The sequence below is a fragment of the Erpetoichthys calabaricus genome, chromosome 10 (genome assembly GCF_900747795.2).
Source record: "Erpetoichthys calabaricus chromosome 10, fErpCal1.3, whole genome shotgun sequence".
NCBI lineage: Eukaryota > Metazoa > Chordata > Cladistia > Polypteriformes > Polypteridae > Erpetoichthys > Erpetoichthys calabaricus.
In genome coordinates, this window is record NC_041403.2 from 16200686 (window position 1) to 16222770 (window position 22085).

Genomic DNA, 22085 nt, shown 5'->3' on the forward strand with positions numbered 1-22085 from the left:
CTTGCAGAGCCACGCCCACCAATTCGGACGCGACGCCTCGGAAAACACACCGTCATTTAAGCTACAGTCCACATGCACCTCTGAGCCACGTTGACTTTTCGGTTACGACGCACGACCATGTGCACCATCGCAAACTGTTTTACACGCTACATACTGCAATTCGCATCCGCGACAAACATGCGTCTTCTTAGATGGTCCTGCAGGAGCACGGAAAATGTTTCCCCGCCCACCAACACTCCTTATTCCCCGGCCCGCGTCCACCCTTGCTCTCTAGGCATTCACACTGCCTGTTCACGTGCCCGGACACTACAACTCACCGACCACCCCGTAAGTCGCTTTTGTCTGTGCTAGGAGTCCATATGCACCTCTGAGCCACGTTGACTTTTCATTATTCTTTTCGGTTACAACACCCGACCACGTCCACCATCGAAAACCATGGGAAAGAAACAACGAAGCCCCACCCAGAAACCGCTTCAAATGTATTTCATGGAAACAACACTTCTTTCAATGTTATACAGATACCTGCATCAGGTAACTGCATGCGCGCTACACTGAATGGATCAACGTGTGTCTACCCGGCGCAGAGAGGCGTGGGTGAGCCGTTGAACCCCATTCGTGCTGGAAACCGGGGCTTGCATTTGTTCCCCACGAACGAGGAATTCCCAGTAAGTGCGGGTCATATGCTCGCACTGATTACATCCCTGCCCTTTGTTCATCCCACCCCCCTCGCTACTACCATGGTTGGGTAACTTGGTGAATTATATATAGAAAAGCAGCCAGAATCGCAAAGAACAATGAAAAGTCTACGTGGTGCAGAGGTGCATTTGGACTATACCAGAGACAAAAGCGAATGAGGCGCTGTTTGGAAAATGAACAGTCAACGTGACTCACAGGTGCATGTAGACTGTGCAAAGACGAAAACGACTCAGGTGACGAGTTGGGGGTGGGCACATGAGCAGGTAGTGCATACTGAACGAGAAATCAGCAGACTAGCATGACGGAGGGGGCGGAATGGGCGTCCTTCCCCTCTCCTCCCGTTCTGCCCTCCGCTACCCGAGCGGGAGGAGAAGGCACGACGGCGGTCCTCCAGTTTTCAGTCACGGACAATTGTATGTTGGTTCGTACCGTGCATTGTTACAATGTTACTTTTCTTGGTGGTTTATTAAATTACGGATTTTTCAAATGTTAATTTTTTCCCTGTGCTTAAAAATCATTTAAAAAGCGGCCTGATTATGCGGCGTATGCTACACCGCGGGTTGGCTAGTGTTATATTAATTACTTTAATAAGATTCAGTACAGGAGACCATCTGTTGGAGTTTTCAGTCTTAGTTCTAGTGGGCAGGTTGCCTTTGTGGTATGAATTCCAGATCTGTTCATATTCACATAATATGAAATGTATTGAACAGTATATCAGTAAAGGGCAGAAGTTAGCAACACTATATTCTTTGGCCTGGTAGTACTTTATGACAAATTTTTCACAGTTGCTGAGTAATTCAACACTATTGCAGAATTCCAGATCTATGATGATTTTTACATGGCCATTGCAGATTCACTTTCCTTAACTTCTTTTTCTGATCTTGTTTTTGTTTTACAGTCTAATCAGAAGGTAACTATACATGTTAACAGTGAGCAAAGCAAGAACTGCCTGAGCAGCAGAGGGATCAGCATGTTTGCAGTCGAAGTGCCACCAAGGAGCAACGTGGTAAGTTCGCAGTTTCAACAGTTAGCCTGTACCCCCTACAACAATTCATTCTCTAAAGCAAGACTCAGATTTGGCAAGTGGTATCTGAAAGGTAAAGCAGCCATTCTAAGGTAGTAAGACTGATTTGTCGTGAACCTTTCTGACATATTCCGATGGGTTGTGAACTTCATTGTGGACAACTGTAACTGCTTGGCTGAAAGTCATTATTCTGTAATTATTTTCAACCACAGCACACGATACAGACCCTGCACTTGGCAGACAAATCGTCATTAATTTAGCAGTTAGATTCTCATTTGAAGAGAGCCTTTGTTACTTCTAAATAATACTTCCCTCAATAAAGGTCAGGCTTTCATGCTCCATTTAGCACTGATATAGAGATATTTTAGTTTTGTTGCCTCACTTTGACATTTCTCAGAACAATTTCCATTTGGCCATATGTAGAAGCGAGTACATTCAGGAAAATATAATTTGCTATGGTTATTTTCCTTTTTTGTAATCTGCACCACATGCATTGAACTTATGTAGAGTTCATGAGTCATACCACACTATATTGTACTTTGTTTCTCACTGTCTTAACAAGAATGAAAAAAGCAACTGTAGTATGGTTCTATACAAAACTGGTCAGTTCCAGTCATTTTTAAAATTTCATTTCAGATTTTAGAAACTTTAAGTCATGTTAACCGGTCATCTTAGTATAAGATATATGGAGGACTGAGTGCATTTCAAAGGTCGAGCCTACTGTCACTTGAAAGTAAATCGAAATAAATACTGTATTAAATATCTCCAGTTTTGATATCATGTTCACCATGATAGCTACAGTTACAACGAAACCTTTCTGAAATTGCAGCACTTGAGATCTAGTTTAGTACACTGCAGCAAAGTATTTGATCTTGGTCATTGTAGGCCAGTTTCTTTTTTTCACATGGGTTGATTGCACTGTTTTTGAGTTTACATTTGCAGGAATCGGCAAATCACCGGCATTAAGACTGATCATATGCTGAGTAGAATGTTTGCACTGGGCACTAAGTGTTGCTGTTGTGGTAAATATTGTCAGAGTTACATATTTGTTTAAAAATGGCAATGACCTGTTAATGCCATGGTACTTTAGATGACTTTTGTAGCAATTTTATGTCATAGACTTCATTTACTTATTCTTAACAAGTACAATACAATATAATGCCATTTATTTTTATATAGCCCAACTGCCTTTTGACAGCCCCCCAGCCTTGACTCTAAAAAGACAAGGAAGAATTCCCAAAAAACACTTTTAGGGAAAAAAATGGAAGAAACCTTGGGAAAGGTGGTTCAAAGAGAGACAATACACACAACAGGATGCAAGTAATCCTCAATGCAATACAATAGTGCAATAGAAATATTACAAGTACAGAGCAGAATTCAACAGTAGATGATATCACAGAATACGATTTGGATTTGTTCAGAGTCCTGGGGACCTCAGCCATCAAGCTGCCTCCCTCTGTTGGCCATTCCACAGCTGAGTCAGTGCTGGGCCAGCCAATCCGATGAAAGGACCCCTCTACCCAATGATTCCTGCGATCCTCCATCAGAGATGACTTTACCTTAGGCAGGCAAAACAACTTGGCAGTCGGGCCGTGGCACCAAGTGTCACATTTGAGTACCAAGAAGAGAAACTGAATAGGTGAGGTTTAGTAATGACTGACAACAGAGATCCAGTCTGTACAGTTCATCAGCAGCTCTAGTCAGGGTGTGCTAAACTGGAGTAGTGAGTCTTCAGCCTAGATTTGGAGGCTGAGACCGAAGGGGCATCTCTTATAGTAGTGGGCAGACCATTCCACAGTTTAGGGGCTCTGTAACTAAAAGCTCGACCTCCCACTGTTATTTTATTAATCCTTGGCATCTTGAGATATTAATGTACGTTCTGGTTTGTAAGTCATGATAATTTGTCAGTCAGATGCAGTTGTCCAGTCTGACATACCCAGTAACTCCCAACTAGTCCATGATTAACCCTGACAATGACCTCGACAAGATTAAGCAGGTCTGATTTTGTCTTTAGTCATAGTCATGGGCTCAATGTGTATGAAAGATGACAAGCAATGACTACTTATCTGGAAGTACAATGCATATAATGCAGCAATGAAGAATAAGGAACACAGGTGCTTTGGAATTTTCAAACAGAATAGAAGCTCATCTGTCTGATGTCTCCAGTTTTACATACCGCAACAAAAAAATTAAAGAAAAAACGGGCTAAGATTGCAACTGAACTTGCTGTACCTGTCAACACCTTCATACAACACTGGTGCTGTCAGGCTGAGTAAAAGGGGTGAGTATGAAATGTGCTAGATAGTAATTTGACATACCTAGCAGTTTTCAGCCATGACACAATCTGGTGACAAGATCATCAACAGTGTAAGAGTTGAATTTGAACCCTGGTCCAATGTGCACCAAGCATGTACTGAATCTCGTGTCCTTCTGAGCTTATGATTAAAGGCTGAAGCTGTTATTTTATTATTCACTATAAGCAAAAATATACATGTTTATAAAACTTAACAGAAAATGTTATATTTTAAGGTGTAATCATTATTCTACTGTAATGCTTAGTACTAAGTTTCCTATTGATGTACCCAGCTGGATTATAAATTAGACCATTGTTTGACAAACAATAAGATACAGGACGAACATGCAAGATCTCACGCTCATTAACACATCTCTTAAAATAAAAATAATAATAATAATAATACATTTAAAAAGTAACATACATCCTAAGCTAACAGGACTATCAATCAACCTAGTGGACGGGGTTAATTGTGATCATTTAAGGTATCGATGTTTGTCATATCCCATTAGCAACTGGGTGTAACCAATCATGTTAAACATTTTCTGAATATGTAATGAATTCCATGGAATCGTGATCTAATCAATGAATTGTATAAATAGAGCGTAGAGGACGATCTTTTCTTTACAACACTTGCTAATAAGATACGCTTTTGCCTTTTGCAAGATTTAGACAAAGAATAATGATTGACACTTTCTCCTGCCTGTGTTTTATTGCTTAAACCGGGGCATTCCAGTGGGGGGGAGGGGGAGGTCTGTTTAAAAATTTTCATCCACAACAGCAAATCTGAAATCCACAATGACTAGAAGTCATGTAATGTGACACTGACGTTAGCAGACATTTACAGTCATGAATTACTAGACATTTTGCTTGAGCCCAAAATTAAATATAAAAACATACCAGGTGGAAATGTTTTATACAGTATTATGAAAATAATTTAGGACTAGTTTGAAAGAGCTGTCTAGAAAAATTAATTTAATTTTAATTGACAGTTATTCAGTACCTAAAGACAGAGTTAAAATGAAAAGCAGGAAAAATTGTGGGTCTTAAGAACCAATGTTAATACATATCAGTCTGCTGTACAATATGAGAATCTGAACATAATAGCTTAAACCGCCTGTACGTGCTTAATACAATATTTATTAATTAGTAATGTAACTTGAAGTTTGGGTACTATATAAAAGGTGAAAGGAAAAATGGAAGCGTATAGCATTGTAATATTTTTCATTGTGATGTATTATTGAAATATTGGGAACAAATATCCAATTTTTTTTTTGTTCTATCCATGGGAAGCAGTTCATTTTATTGATACTTGCATAACACAATACATCATTTATATTCTGCCATGTTATCAGTGCTGCACAAATTTCAGCACAAAATGGTCTGCTCAAGTGTAGGTTGCGTTTATTGTTTCATTTTGGTTTTCACAAAGTTAGAAGGAAGAAATTCATTCATATTAAATGTGCATTGACATATGAAAATCAAGTAAGAATGGTAACACTCAAACTAGGAATGTCTTTCACTTTGCCAGCTGATAGGCTTTTGAAAGCTGATTTACAGTGAATTTCACATTTTCCCCATAAACATGAACTTAAATATTCAAACACACCATGAGTATTTTTTTCTTGTTGTGCAGAGAGGAATATGAAAACCATCACATTCATTTAAAGTGTTAACATGAGTCCTCTGGGTGCTTTTTTGCCCTCATCATGATTGGTAAAAGTTCACATGCAATGTAAATCTGATTTAAGCTTCAATGAGGCAATACAAGCCATAAGAAGAACATCACAGGATATTTCTCCACACTGTTTTATTGCTGTTTTATAAGTATCAAACTAAACAGCTTTCAACACTTCCTGTTTGTTTATGAAAGTTTACTAAATGTTTTAATGTGAAAATAAGACGTTAATGGAATAGTGACATATAATACATACAGCATGTACACTCCAGAATTTTAAACATACAGTACGTTTGTGTATATCCAAACTATATATTTTAAATATGAAACATTCTAATCAGTAGTGTTGAAAGACGTCCTGCAGAACATAAGAGCTCTTCTCACAAGGAATCAGTTAGAGATAAGCTTAGATGAGATGCCAATGTAAGAGTCATGTAGCATAACTGAGTATTCCTTGTCTCCATACAAACTGCTAAGATATTTTAAATACATTTCCATAATTAAAAAAAAGATTTAAGTGGAATAAATTGAGTCAGGTTTTTTCTTATTGTGTGCAATAGACTGACACATTTATGCCGCTAGGGATGTGATTTCAATTTTAGCTGCACTCAGATACAATGGGAAATTGGAATACTTTGCAGAACTAAATCCTAATATCCCGGCAATCACCGGGCAGAAACAATCCCTGGACATGGCACCAGTCCTTTGCTGGGTGAACACACATGCACACTAGGGCCAGTTTAATTATGCCAATTCACCTAACCTGCACATGTTTGGACTGTAGAAGGAAACCTGAGCACATGGAGGAACACAGGGAGAATATGCAAAATCCACTCATAGAGCATGTAAGATGCGATCTCTAGTCTCCTTGTTGCAAGATGGCAAAGGCTCCAGTTTCCCCGTGATCCTGCCTTGAATAAGAGGTTTAACTCTTTCAGAGTGAACATCCACTTTTTTCGAAATTCAGGATTAGAGGACGGTAATCAGCTGTAAACAGCCACAAAGCTCACCGTTACATTTTAGTTTGACTCTCTTTGCTTGAAGGAAAGTTAGCTTCATTGATTTAACCAAGATTTCCTTTTGCATGCATGAGTAGCGAAGAGCAAACAACCTCTAAAATGGCATCAACGTTTGGCAAAAAACCAAAGCGAAGGTGCAAAGCAAAATACTCCGTGGACAGCGTTTTGTGTATTATCACTGAATCGGACTCTGACTTGCCCGACTCCAATTTTAATGCAAGTGATCTGGAGATCGAGATCAAAAACAAAAGTGAGGCACTGGCATCATCTGATCGGTCCCTAGCTGATCGTGGTGCTGAACACATTCTTGTAGCAGATGCATCTTTGGCAACGTCCTCCCGGGAGGGCCACTGAAGGGGCTGGGCGGTCTCGTGGCCTCTAAACCCCTGCAGATTTTATTTTTTCTCTCCAGCCGTCTGGAGTTTTTTTGTTTTTTCTGTCCTCCAAGGCCATCGGACCTTACTTTTATTCTATGTTAATTAGTTTTCCTTATTTTAATTCTTATTTTTTTTGTCTTTTTTATCTTTCTTCATCATGTAAAGCACTTTGAGCTACATTGTTTGTATGAAAATGTGCTCTAGAAATTAATGTTGTTTTTGTTGTTGCTACTTACGCTGACAAGAGGAACAAATTTGATTGCATTGCATTGCGGCTGCCACCACCGCCCACCCTCCACCGGCCAGGCAGCCAGCCCGCTATGCATTCCTGCTGGCCGTCAAGCCGCATTTGCACCAGAGATTAGCGAACATGCAGCGTCAGCAGCCACAGCACACAGCAACAGACGTTTTATGTTGATTCATATGTGAAACCCTTGCTATGTGTGCTTTTCAGAAAAAAATATTCAGCCCTGAAAGAGTTAAGAAATGGATGGCTGGATGGATGGATCACAATGCTTAATGTAACACAAAATGTTTAACAGAATTACAGTAGTATCACCTTATGACCTAAGTATTGTGATAATATTGTAATTCTAAATGGTAATTCTAATTCTTCCACGTGAAGCCTGAAAACTATAAGGACTGATTTAGATCATTTATGTTAGGTAGAATACCTAGTTAGGGTCTAAGTGGTCTCGTGGCCTCAGAACCCCTGCAGATTTTGTTTTTTTTCTCCAACCCTCTGGGGTTTATTTGTTGTTTTTTCTGTCCCCACTGGCCATTGGACCTTACTTTGTTCTTTGTTAATTAGTATTGCCTAATTTTATTTTTATCATTTTTCTTTTTTCTTTTTTCATCTTGTAAAGCCCTTTGAGCTACACCATTTGTATGAAAACATGCTATATAAATAAATGCTGTTGTTGTTGTTGCTGTCCTTGGAAATTCCCAACCTTATACATTTATTATACAGGATTTTACACTAATATATCTTCTTGACAGATATAAAACAGTCATCAACAAATATTTTCACTATTTGAAAATGTTCATATTTTTTTAAATAAGAAGAACACCTAACCATTTCAGATTTTAAAGTCACACCTTAAATCTTCATGTGAGCAGTGGTGTAGTAGTTTGATGTATTTCAGGGAGGACTTAATTACACTTGGCACCTGGTCAAGGAAGCTGAACATTTTCTTATGATGCTTTTCAAAGTCATATGGCTTTTTATCAATCTGCATACGATTTCAAGTTCATTCAAGGAGAGAGTGGTAGAAGTTACCTTTTACCCTTTGGTATTTGGAGTCGGGCATGTAACATGAATACCAATAACGCCACTAAGAATGCTTAGAGCAGCTCTTTCCAAACTTTTTCCATGGCAACACACCAATGACTTTCAGTATTCTGCTTGACATCCCAGCACATCGTGCCTGCATATCTACATATGTAGCTCAATTTTAGAGGGTGACTACAAATAAAAAAGTAATGCTTATTGAAATTTACATACAGATTCCTAAAGGACGATTCTTTACAACTAGTGACTCACATGTGACTTGTGGGTTTTACAGATTTCTTCAATGTTCTGTTGAATATGAGACAATTTAATTCACATTTTTTCATTGGGCATTGTTAAACTTCCAAGTCTTAATGCCATTATGTTTTTAACAAGGTAAACATAAATGTGTAGGACTATTCTCTTCACCACACCATGTAAATTGCTGTTTCCCAAATGCCTCTCAATCTAGAGAGGAACTTTGCGTTTTGTAAGCGATCCAGTATCGTCTATATAGATGAGCAACCCTGTCTTACGTCTATCATCACTAACAAAACTAGCAGCCTTCTACTTCTTAAGTACACACCTTTTAATGTACATTTTTGGAACAGATTACTCTACACTACTCCCTGCTCCAAGACCTAAAGTTGTGCTAACATCAAATTTTTAAAGACTTCTCAAGCACCATAAAAGTTTTGTTCATGTCCTGAACCCATTGCAGTTCACTCATGATCTGGACAACACAAACTTATTGCTGCTTTATGCTAGAACTATTGAGCGTCATTCACAATTTCTTTCTCATTAAAATAACTGTCATATTTCCAATTTTCTGTTTATTCTCATCACAGCTTTGAAAGAATCATTTTAATGTGTTTTCAATGATAACAATGCTTACTTTGGCTACCTCAGCTGACAAGCAGTTTCATACGCAGTTATCTTAGCTGGCTGAAAGAACTATTAAGGTCTCTGGTATTTCATTTTTCCTGTAACTGTAACAGAGAAAAAAAGATTACATCTCGCCTGAAGAAGGGGCCTGAGTTGCCTCAAAAGCTTGCATATTGTAATCTTCTTAGTTAGCCCATAAAAGGTGTCATTTTGCTTGACTTCTCATTGCATCCAAAATGGCTAACAGTACAACACTCTACTACTACAGAGAAAGAAAAGAAACTGAGATTTATTTATTTGTTATTCCTTTGTACATACAACACTTAACTATGCAGTGATGTGTCAGATCAGATCCTGCAACATGACCGTCCACCAACTAGGTCTTTTTAAGACTACTAAAAAAGGAAGAAGAATTTATTAGTGACTGCGTTCAACATATCTGGGCAATTAAGAACGATTTTTGTCTGGGTTTCTTGTGTATACTAAAGGTTAAAAGAATCAGTCTAATCTGCACCCCAGTCCTCTTTCTCTTTGATCATATAGAGAAGGACTGCGTTTCCAAGTGTCACATTGGTTTGAAGCTGTCAGCTTTCTCTTGTGACTTTTGCAATGCTCTACACCAGCAGCCATACCACCTGTGCTTCAGAACAGGTCATTCTCCATGTTTGGTCCTGGTCAGTACTTGGATGAGAGACCATCTAAGAAAATCTTTGGTTGCTGCTGGAAGAGATTTTGGTAAAGCCAGGGAGGGTGCATACCCTGTGGTCTGAACATGGACCTCAATGACCCAGTGCAGTAACGCCATCCTTCAGATGAGATGTAAAACCGAGGTCCTGACTCTCTGTGGTCATTGAAGATCTCTGGGCAAATGTCCTTGCTAAATTTCCCATCAGAGCCTTGTCCGTTCTTTCTTCAAATAATTTAGATTCTAAATAAGCATAAATAGAGTTACTCTTAACTGTTTTCACAGCATATAACTTGAAACTGTGCTGTTTGACTATTCGTTATTCATTATATTAATATCTTTATTATTTTGTATAAGTTTTCTATTTATTTGAGTTAACTATTGAAGTTTGTAAATGTTTTGTTCAAGAAATTTTTGTATTTGTATAGTGGTTTTCACAATGGTGGGTTGAAATAGTGTTGTGTTGAGTTGGTTATGCCTTGTATCCCATAACCAAAATCAATTCAATGTTTCACATGCTAGCAATAAAATGATTCTGATATATAAAAATATATATGGTACCAGTGTACGATAGATAGATAGATAGATAGATAGATAGATAGATAGATAGATAGATAGATAGATAGATAGATAGATAGATAGATAGATAGATAGATAGATAGATACATACTTTATTAATCCCCAAGGGGAAATTCACATACTCCAGCAGCAGTATATTGATAAAAAACAATATTAAATTAAAGAGTGATAAAAATGCAGGTATAACAGACAGTAACTTTGTATAATGTTAACATTTACCCCCCCTGCCCCAAACACCCCCCCCAGGTGGAATTGAATAGATAGATAATGTTAAACTACACTCAAATATATCTGAATATCCACCCTCTCAAACATATGCAGTTTTTAATGTCTGGGAAACATTTGGGACTAAATCACTTAGAGATCTGTACACAGACAATGTCTTTGCATCCTACGAACAATTACACTCCAAATTTAACTTTCCAGCAACACATTTCTTTCACTACTTTCAAATTCGAAACTTTGTTAAAAAAAACCTGCCCAGTTTTCCTCACCTCCCACCTACCTCTATGCCAGAAAAAATATTGATCAGTCTTGAGGACTCAGGCAGCATTTCCATAATATATAAACCCATTTTACAGTCCCTCCCTGTCAAAGATCCCAGAGAACATCTCAGAAAAGTAGTGGAAAGTAGTCATGCACAGAATTCATTTGAGCTCCATATGCGCAGAGCATAGAATTATACTCAAAATTATATATCGAGCTCATCTGTCTCGTTTAAAATTGTCCAAAAAGTTTCCAGGGCAAGAGCCAACCTGCGAATGTTGTAATCGGGCTCCAGCCTCACTGGGCCACATGCTTTGGGCCTGCACCACATTAACATCATTCTGGACCAAAATCTTTAAATGCCTTTCAGACTGCCTTGGTGTAACAGACCCTCCTAATTCATTAACAGCTGTGTGTGGTGGGCTCACAGAGGGGCTTAAAGTCAAGAAGGGCAAACAAACTGCAATGGCCTTTACTTCACTATTGGCACGTAAAGTTATCTTGCTCAACTGGAAGAATCCTAACTCTCCTATTCTAAGTCAGTGGGTAACTGATGTCATATACTATTTGAAACTGGAAAAAATCAAATTCACACTTAGAGGATCTATACAAAACTTTTTCAAAACCTGGCAGATCTAATCAATAACATTTTAGAATAAGCATTTACATTGAGGAAGCAGGTTCTCTCCCCTCTTTTACTCCATTTATCTTTATTCATTTAGTAATTTATATATTTACTTATTTTTACTAGCTTTAAGTTTTACTCTGTTGGCCTAGCTCTCTTTCTCAGGGGTGGGGGTTGATTTGTTTCGAACCTCTTTTTGTAAAACTTGAGTTATTTGTATGGAATGCTATTTGTTTTTAATAAAAACAAAAAAATATATATATACAGTATATATATTGTGGAATAAGGGCTCTGTTGGCGCCGACCCGACACAGACTGACACCAGAGGCACATAAAAATGAACAAAAAGATTTCTTTTTCTTCCACTGGGGGATCACGTCTTCCCCGTGTCCCTCAGCTACAACACAGTCCCGAAAACCACACAAAAGAAAAACAACACCACAAAACACTCTTCTTTCTCCTCCACTCCTCCAAGGCAGCTTTGTCCTCCTCCTCTCGACACTGGCGCCTGCAGTGGTGACTGTCGGCTCGTTTTATAGCCCACCCGAAAGTGCTGCAGGTGCTTGATGACCTACTTCCAGCTGCACTTCTGGGTGTGGCTGTGCTCCTGCGCAGACGGACTCCTTAAGTCATGCAGCTCCCCCTGGCATTGACCACAGAGCCCAACAGGAATGAGCTCCGGTGTTCCAAAATTATGGCCTTGATGCAACCCAGGGGGACTGCCACCATGTGTTCCGGGGGACATAGCGTGAATCCCATGGCTACTCCCCAGGATCTAGTGTCAAAGGGTTGTCCCGGCCAGACATGGATCCCGGCAGTCCGTCATAATATATATATATCTGAATATGTAATTACAGAGAATTCAGAAAGTATTCAGACCCTTTGACTTTCTGCACACTTTGCTTTGTTCATTTGATTTTAAATGAATAAATTTGCCATTTTTGCCCATCAACATTTACATTCAGTAACTCATAATGACAAACTGAAATTATGTTTTCAGAAAGGTTTGAAAAATTAATTAAAAATCAAAAACTAAAATGTCTCCTTCCTAGACGTATTCAAGCCCTTTGCTGTGTCACTCCAGATTGTGCTCAGGTGTTTGAGGTGTGACTGGAACTTGATTGGAGTCCACCTGTGGCAAACTGAACTGATTGGATATTGTTTAGTATGTGTATACTGGTGTATATAAGATACCACAATTCACACTGCATGTTAGGATGATAATTAAGCCATGAAGTCCAAGGAACTCTCTGTAGACCTTTGTGATCAAATTGTGGCAAAGCACAGGTCAGGGCAAAGGGATAAAAGTATAAAGCATTGACTGTTCCCAGGGGCATAGTGACTTCAACAATTGTGAAACTGAAGATGTTTGGAACTACCTGGACTCTTCCTAGAGTTTACCACCTGTTCAGTCCAAGTAACCAGGCAGAAATGGCCTTGGTTTAGGGGGGTGAACAAAAATATAATGTTAACTTTAGAAGAACTTCAGAAGTCCTCAGCTGAGATGGGAGAACCTAAGTCAACTTGGAATTTGACAAATGGTATTTAAAGGAAATCAAGAGCATGAGGAAAAAGATTTTCTGGTCTGATGAGACGAACGTTGAACTCTCTGGGAAGAACACTAAGTGCTATGTCTGTTGAAGACCAGGCACTGCTTAACACCTACAGTGAAGCCTGGTGGTGGCAGCATCATGCTATGGGGTGCTTCTTAATGGTAGGGACAGGGAGACTGGTCAGAATTAAGGGAAGTATAAATGAATCAAAATACAGAGATGTCCTTGAAGGAAGTATATTCCAGAGTGCACGCCACCTCAGACTTGGGCAACAGTTCACCTTTCAGTTTGAGAAATGCCTGAAGCATACAGCCAAGACAATGCTAAAGTGGCTTTGATACAAGTATCACAGAACCGCTTTGGAGAGACTCGAAGATTGTAGTTTATAGATGCTTCCCATCCAGTCTAATGGAGTTTCAGAGGAAGAATGGGATAAACTGCCCAGATATAGCTATGCAAATCTGGTAGCGGCTTGCCAAGAACATTCAAAGCTGGAATGTGGAAGGGTCTGAATACTTTTATGAGTGAGAGTTTTCAGTTTTTTTATTTCTAATAAATTTGAAAGCCTTTCTGAAAACATGTTTTTACTTGTCATTGTGGGTGATGGAGTGCAGATCGATGGCCAGTGGATTTTCTGCTGTTAATAGGAGTATTCTGGCTCTGAGGCTAGGGATCTGCACTGGCAACCGGAAGCTTGCCGGTTCGAATCCCATAAATGCCAATAGGAACTCTGCTCTGTTGGGCCCTTGAGCAAGGCCCTTAACCTGCAATTGCCGAGCGCTTTGAGTAGTGAGAAAAGCGCTATATAAAGGCAAAGAATTATTATTATTCAAATTTTATGTTTTGGCTAATGTGAAAACTCTATATTTTGTTCTGTATTGAAAGTTGAAGTTAAAATTAAAAATGTAAAATAAACTCATTGTTTTTTTACAGGAATTAAAAATTAGGGTATTATTATTGCAACACATTTCAAGTCATGACACAACACATCCAGGTGCCACAACATCCAGTTTGGAGCCTTGTTGGAATAAAGGAGGGATAAAAACATACTGTAATACAGACATCTCTATTATAAGTAATTTGTCCTTCTACACTGATAATAATCATAGCAGCTAATGTCTTATTCGTACTAGTGACAGTAATCTGTCTGATAGTTGTGCATTACCACTCAGAGGCAGCATCGGCACACGATTCTTCAACGCACATGTACAGTACTGTAGCTACAAGGACAGAAAATACCTTCTCATTGATAAGCAACACATCATCCATCATTTAGCCTTGGAGTTCATAGTCAATTAGAGCACATAATATGGGAATTTTGATACAAATGTATTGGCTGCAGGAGGATTTCCTAATCCTACATATTTTTGAGAAAGATGTACAAACCTACCATCTCATGTTCAGGAAATTCCAAGAATGGTGTCTGTTAGGGTTATTTATGTGGCCTTCAAGTGATTTTCATAACTCTGAGTTCTCCTCAATTTCTTTTTGTCACCACCTTTTGTCAGAGAGGCATTCAGTCTTAAAGTAAAGTGCTGCTTGATGAATCATACAGCAACACAGGGGATGTTCCATGGCTTGGGTCTTCCAGCTTATAATGTTGGTCCAGCTTATTATGAGAGTGTCTTTGAATAACTTTAACTGGTTTCTCTACCATGGCTCAGCTGGGATCAGAGGCCTTCTTTGAAGAGACAGTAGGCAGTTCAGCCAGTTGGGCTCAGGAGGATCATGGTTCTAGTGCTGGTCACTGTCTCCTTACTCAGGTTTGCTGGACCAGTTCTAGCATCGGCCTAGAGCAGGGGTCCCTAACTCCGGTCCTGGAGGGCCCCAGTGGCTGCAGGTTTTCATTCTAACCGTTTTCTTAATTAGTGACCTGTTTTTGCCACCAGTTTAATTTCTTTGGAATTCATTGTATTTGTCTTGCTCTTGAAGACTTAGGCCCCTTAATTGTTTCTTTTTCCTTAATTAGCAGCCAAACAATAATGAGTTACAAAACACGACCAGTAAACTGTGACCTTCATACAATATCTAAAAATAAAGAAAGATGAAGGTCTCAGGAATGTTGATTTGCTCAGGTCCTCAAAACATTTTAACTGTGCTCTGAGAAAAGACAAAATCAACAATTTCGGAAATTTATGTTATTGCACAATGAGAGCAGCAAACAAGCCATGAAATTAAAGAACAAGTTTAATTAACAATAAGAATCAGTGCCTAATTAAACAACTGGTTGGAGTGAAATTGGTTGGAGTTTGAGGTCCTGACTTAGTTGGTCTTCTGTTGGCTCACTCACTTCACACTTCATTTCTGTTTGGGTGCCCATTAAGGAAAGAAATGAAGCAATTCAGAGGAATGATGAAGAAATTCACGGGAACAAATCATGAAAAAAGACAAGTCAATTAAAATGAAAGGAAAAGGAGTTAATTAGCAACAAAAACTGGTCACCAATTAAGAAAAGGGTTAGAATGAAAACCTGCAGCCACTGGGGCCATCCAGAGCCAGAGTTGAGGACCCCTGTCCTAGAGGCTGTGAAGAATCATCTGGAGGCAATACTGATGAAATATTTAATGGTAGATAACCCAGGTTTCACTGCTATCCAGAAGAGTAATGGCACATACATTACACCATTGCCTTACTTTCCTTATTGAGGTCATGGTTTCCAAAGACCTGTCAATGTAGTTTCCTGAGGGAGGTGCTGGCACAAAATCTGAACCTCCTCCTGAATGGTTGCTTTTTGGGACAGTTGCCTGTCAAATTATAATAAGTGGTCAACAGCTTCCTTCATTTCTCCAGACATGATGGTTTCTGGGTGCTCTGTTACCTGGCCAGAGATATCTAAATAGAGGAGCGTGTTTTTCATGGGGTCAAACAATGTTGTATCATGACACTGACACATTTCAAAATGTACTGCCATGTTGTTCTGTTTCTGATCTCCAACCAGTCTCTCTGTGGTAATGATATTGAATACTGGATTGTTTGGGCAGTTATTTTACATGCCTATGTACTCTTTTTGAATTTTCTATTTCGGTTATATAAGCAGAATTAACTAGGGCTATTTCAAAATTGATTATGTTTTTCAAAAACTTGTTTGAAAATGCCGTGTTGTTATGTTTTTCAGGTTTGCCAACATGTCCTGCCCATTAATGAAAGGCAAGAATGGATATACAACTGCACTGAAAGCCTTGTTGCCTAAATCACATAAGAAAACACTACAGACTGGATGTCATTAATTACAGATTATATCAGATTGTTATAATTACAGATTGTTATCACTCTCTATTCACTTATTACACACAAACACAACTTATGACATGTCACTCATCATTAACTGATGGAAAATATTACTATTCTATATTATATTTTTCAATTGACATTGTATAGAATGTGTGTAACTCGGTGAAGAGCCTCATTAAAGGTAGGTAGTTAGTTAATCAGAGTAATATTTAAAACAGCTAAGTAAATGAAAAAATGTCTCCTCATTGTTCATTAATTTTTGTCCTGGTATTATTCACTTTCTAAGCAATGGTAAAATTATGTCTTTATTAGAGTAGAAGCCCATTCTAGGAATATAAATATAATGTTTTCTTAAATAATGGTGCACGTGCTCCTGCCTCGGTGAAGAAGAAATGTGTGTTAAGTGTAATAACCAGTGATGTTCAGATTTAGTGCTGCTGGACCACTGTATATACTGACTTTAAATCTGAGACTGTTTAATGTCTGTTTATTGACTTATCAAGTCCACTATGCCTTTTCCTTTAGATAGATACTTTATTAATTTTTTATACCAAACTACACAGCAGCACATGTTTTGCTTTTCTCAGATCGTCTCTGTAATTTGTATTATATTTCATCCATTTGTTGTGATTTGTTTTCCACTTACCTGTTTTAATAGTTTCTTACACACAGATAATTTTTATGACTAATGTAATCAGATGATGTACTCAGAATGTTTATTTTTATTTTTATTGATTTTAATTAGAAACGTAACATTCCACATAATCAAGACAAATTTAACACATCAAAGCAAAATTCAAAAAAGAGAAACAGAGAGGGGCCATGTTGTTTATTCTACCAAGATCTTCTAAAATGGCCTGGACACATTTGTTGGGACCCCTAGAAAAGACCTTAAATAACTGGATTGGAGTGCTTTTTTCAAACTCGCTGTTTCCTTGCATTTGTATCACACACGTCTCCAATCGTGCAGTCAGTCACTCAGCCAATTTAAATGGAGACAAGTCGTCACTCTACTGTTTGGTGTCATCATGTGTCCTACACTGAGAATGGACCAGAGAAAGTGAAGGAGAGAGTCGTCTGAGGAGACCAGAAAGAAAATGATAGACCAGCATGTGAAAGGCCAAGGCTAGATGACCTTCTGCAAGCAGCTTGATGCTCCTGTGATGACAGTTGTAAATATTCTGAAGAAGTTTAAGGTCCATGGGACTGTAGACAACCTCTCTGGACACAACCAAATGAAGGAAATCGACCCCAGAATGGGCAGAAGGAGAGTGAGAGTGGCAGACAAAAGAGCTGGACTCCAAGGTCGAGGTCCATCAGTGTCTGATCACACCATACATCACTTTCTGAGTGACAGTGGGCTCAATGGAAGTAGACCCAGGAGGACTCCACGTAAAAAACCTAGACTGGAATTTGCTAAAATGCACATTGACAAACCTCAGTGCTTCTGAGAGAAGAATGTCCTTTGGAGAAATGAGACACAACTGGAGGGTTTTGACAAGTTACATCAGCTCTGTATCCACAGATGAACAAGTGAAGCCTTCAAAGACAAGAACACCAGACCTGCTGTGAGACATGAAGGAGACTCGCTTAGGTTTTGGGGCTGCTTTGCTGTGTCTGGCACAGTGTGCCATAAGTCTCCGCAGGGAACAATGAAATCTCAAGACCATCGAGTCATTCTGAAACGTCCTGCCTAATGTCAGAAAGCTCTGTCACATTCGTAGACCCTCCAACAGAATAAGGAGCCAAAACACACAGAACACATAGAACACAACATCGGACTGTTCTGAAGTAGCCGTCTATATTCCTGATTTGAATCCCATCGAACATCTCTGGAAAGAACTGGAACATGCAGTCTGTAGAAGACCCCCTCCAAACCTGACCCAGCTGGAGCAGCCGAACGACCTGTGGACAGGTGCAAACGTCTCATCAGGAACTCCAGGAATCGCTTGTGTGCGGTGATTGCCTCTAAGGGTTGTGCAGCAAAATATGAAGTTAGGGGTCCCATCATTTTCATCCTGGTCATTTTCATGTGTGTTATTATTTGAAATATTCTTTTCAATCAAAACTCAAAAGCAAGGTCTGCTTTTAGTTAAATAAAAAATAAACAATGATGGGGGTCAATGACGTCTGTCTGTTTCAAGTTATTTCAGAGACAGTTGTAGGGTTTTCTTTTTTTATGGGGTGGGGGGGTTTTCAACAAACTGAAGGATTCCTTGTTATGGTTTCTTTGCGAGGCAGTGGTTTTGATGTTGTGTTCACAGGCAGCTTACCGTGCAGCTTGGCAGCAGAGTGCATTGCTCTGAACTGTGGAGACGGCGGCAGCTGATCTGACCTTCGCCATGAATGCTTAGAGCAGCCCTGGTCACCTATTTTTATCCGACGGGCAATTCTTTTGCTCTTTGACTTTCTGTACTGTAACTGTAAACCAGGGTCACTGAATGTCAGGTGAAATATGAGAACCCCCCTGCTGATTCATGTGTTTTCACAAGCTTTGCGTTTTATACAATTCTGTGACTTGATTTGGGCTGAGCAGATAATGAAAGGTTCATTTTATTAAATGACTAAACAAATACAGATGCGGGCAAATCTGTTGGTAACCCCACTATGAAAAAAGAACAATTACTTGAAACTGACAGACGTCATTGGCCCTCCATCATTGTTTATTTCGTATTTAACAAAAATCAGACTTTGCTTTTGAGGTTTGATTCAACAGAATATTGCAAATAATAACACAAATGAAAATGACCTGGACAAGAATGATGGGACCGTACAAAAGCAATTCCTGGAGCTCTCCATGAGACGTCTGCAACTGTCTACAGGTCAATTGGCCCACCCATCTTGAGCAAACTGCTCCAGCTGTGTTAGGTTTGAAGGGGGTCTTTCCCAGACTGCATGTTCCAGTTATTTCCAGAGATGTTTGATTGATTCAAATCAGGGCTCATAGAAGGCCACTTCAGAACAGTCCGATGTTTTGTTCTTTGCCATTCTTGGTGTCTTTCAGATGTGTGTTTTGGCTCCTTATCCTGCTGGAGGGTCCATGACCTGTGACTGTGATAGAGCTTTCTGACTCTGGGCAGGTCGTTTCACTCCAGAATGACTAGATGGTCTTGAGATTTCGTTGTTCCCTGCACAGACTCAAGGCACCCCATGCCAGATGCAGAAAAGCAGCCGCCAAACCTAAGCAAGTCTCCTTCATGTGTCACAGCAGGTACAATTTATACAATACAATTTATTTTTGTGTAGCCCAAAATCACACATGAAGTGCCGCAATGGGCTTTAACAGGCCCTGCCTTTTGACAGCCTCCCAACCTTGACTCTCTAAGAAGACAGGTCTGGTGTTCTTGTCTTTGAAAGCTTCATTTTCTCATCTGTGGATACAGAGCTGATGTGATTTGCCCAAAACTCCAGTTGTGTCTCATCTCTCCAAAGGACATTCTTCTCCCAGAAGCATTGAGGTTTGTCAATTTGCATTTTAGCAAATTCCAGTCTGGATTTCTGATGTGGAGTCCTCCTGGGTCTTCTTCCATTGAGCCCACTGTGCCCTCAAAAAGCAACGGATGGTGCGATCAAACACTGATGGACATCGACTTTGGAGTTTATGTTGTATCCCTTTAGAAGTTGCCCTTGTTTTTTTGTCTGCCATTTTCACTCTTTTTCTGCCCATTCTGGGATTGATTTTTCTCTTGTGGTCGAGTCCAAGGACGTTGGCTACAGTGCCATGGACCTTAAACTTCTTCATAATATTTGTAACTGTTGTCACAGGAGCATCAATCTGCTTGGAGATGATGGTCTTCTAGCCTTGGCCTTTCACATGCTGGTCTATTATTTTCTCTCTGATCTCCTCAGACAATTCTCTTCTTCACTTTCTGTTGTTCATGTTCAGTGTAGGACACATGATGACATCAAACAGCAGAGTGATGACTTGTCTTCATTTAAATTGGCTGAATGACTGACTGCATGATTGGAGAAGTGTGTGATATGAATTCAAGAAAATGGCAAGTTTGACAAAAATCACTCAAGTCAAGTTATTTAGGATCTTTTCTAGGGGTCCCAACAAATGTGTCCAGGCCATTTTAGAAGAACTTTGTAGAATAAACCATATTTGATCTCTTGTCACACTTGGCTTTGCTTTACTCAAAGACATGCAGGTCTACAGCGGACAATGGCTGTTCATGTCATCATCAGGAGGCAGACTGCACTTTTTCAATGATCTGTAAGGGGACCAAAACATCTGTATTAATCAGAATGTTTTTGTCAGTCCTTCATTGTCATACCATAACATTTCTCCATATCCTGCATTTACATTTCAGTGACATGGGGGGCAGTACCTACTGGGTAGAGGGGTGGAACTCGGCACTGATCAAAGTGCCAGTCTATTAATACCAATAATATTTTCAAAGCCATTTAAATCCGATTTATGGGGGCCTGGAGCCCATCCTGGCAGCATCTGGTAGAAGGTAGAAACCATCACTGGACAAGCCACCACTCCATGCCATGGCATTTTCCTGCAGACATTTATAATCAAACTCACATGGAGCTAACTGAGAATCGGACAGTAAACCTACACTTAGATATAAACTACAGTCTAACAGACACTCTAACCAAGCTTTACCTCCTGATCCCAAATTGCACATCAAGTCAAATCCTTATGCTGTGTAAACACACCATGTTAGTGCCGCTGTGATGTGATGCAATGAGTAAACAAGGCCTTGCTACATGGACATTAATCATTTTTTAACTAGGGTTTCTTTTTACTGATTTTGTAAATAATTAATGCTTGACATGTACATGCTAACAGTTTTGGTCTTAAAAAAATTATATACAGTAGGTTCAGAAAGTCTTTAGACCCCTTCACTTTCTGCACACTTTATTGTGTTATAGATAGTCTTCACCCTCTTGTGACTCTGAGCTGGACTAAGTGAGGATGAAAATGTTACCTTATACTAGCCACGTTACCTATTAAGGACAATTAATAGAATAATTTAAATATATGTGCTATCTCTTGTTCTGTGTGTACCTTCACTTTTCCTCCATATTTGCGTGTCTGAACGTCTCTTCACTGGTGCTCCCTCTGTCAAGCACATTCCTGTAAAGCCTGCTTCTCAGACTCTGTCATTATTTTTGACGTGCCTTTCTCACATCCCGTCCGGTTTTGTACTTTCTTTATTTGAAGGTGACTCTCTTAGTGCACCTTTAATCCTCCTTGTGCGTCTCACACTCACACTTCCTCTTTCACCAAAGCCAAACTAACCAGTCACACTAAAGCCAGACTGACCAGTCATACCAAAGCAGAACTGACCAATCATACCAAAGCTGAACAGGCTAATTACACCAAAGCTGAATTAACCAATCACACTAAAGCCAAACTGGCAAATCATACCAAAGCCAAACTGACCAATCAACCCAAAGCCAAACTGACCAATCACATGAAAGCGGAACTGACCAATCACACCAAAGCCAAACTGACCAGTCACACCAAAGCCAAACTGGCCAATTACACCAAAGCTGAACTAACTAATCACACTAAAGCCAATCTGACCAATCACACCAATGTGGAACTGACCAATCACCCCAAAGTGGAACTGACCAATCATACCAAAGCCGAACAGACCAATCAGATTGCTTAGAGGGACTGGACCCACAGACCCTTAGTGGTTCATTATCTAGTAGATTATGTTCTT

At 39.5% G+C, this 22085-nt stretch overlaps 1 protein-coding gene across 3 annotated transcripts in view; it reads left to right on the top strand.

The window, feature by feature from the left end:
* The window catches only part of efcab7 (EF-hand calcium binding domain 7), a 99213-nt gene extending 82275 nt beyond the window's left edge, over positions 1–16938 (top strand). For 2 of the 3 annotated variants that reach the window (XM_028810944.2, XM_028810945.2), the window contains exons 14-15: positions 1595–1702; positions 16286–16937. In XM_028810944.2, the coding sequence (XP_028666777.1) occupies positions 1595–1702; positions 16286–16360 (183 nt within the window). In that variant the 3' untranslated portion in view covers positions 16361–16937. Of the gene's footprint in view, positions 1–1594; positions 1703–16285 lie in introns of all 3 variants that reach the window. The other variant, XM_028810946.2, reaches the window with a different exon arrangement.
* Positions 16939–22085: the final 5147 nt, after the last annotated feature.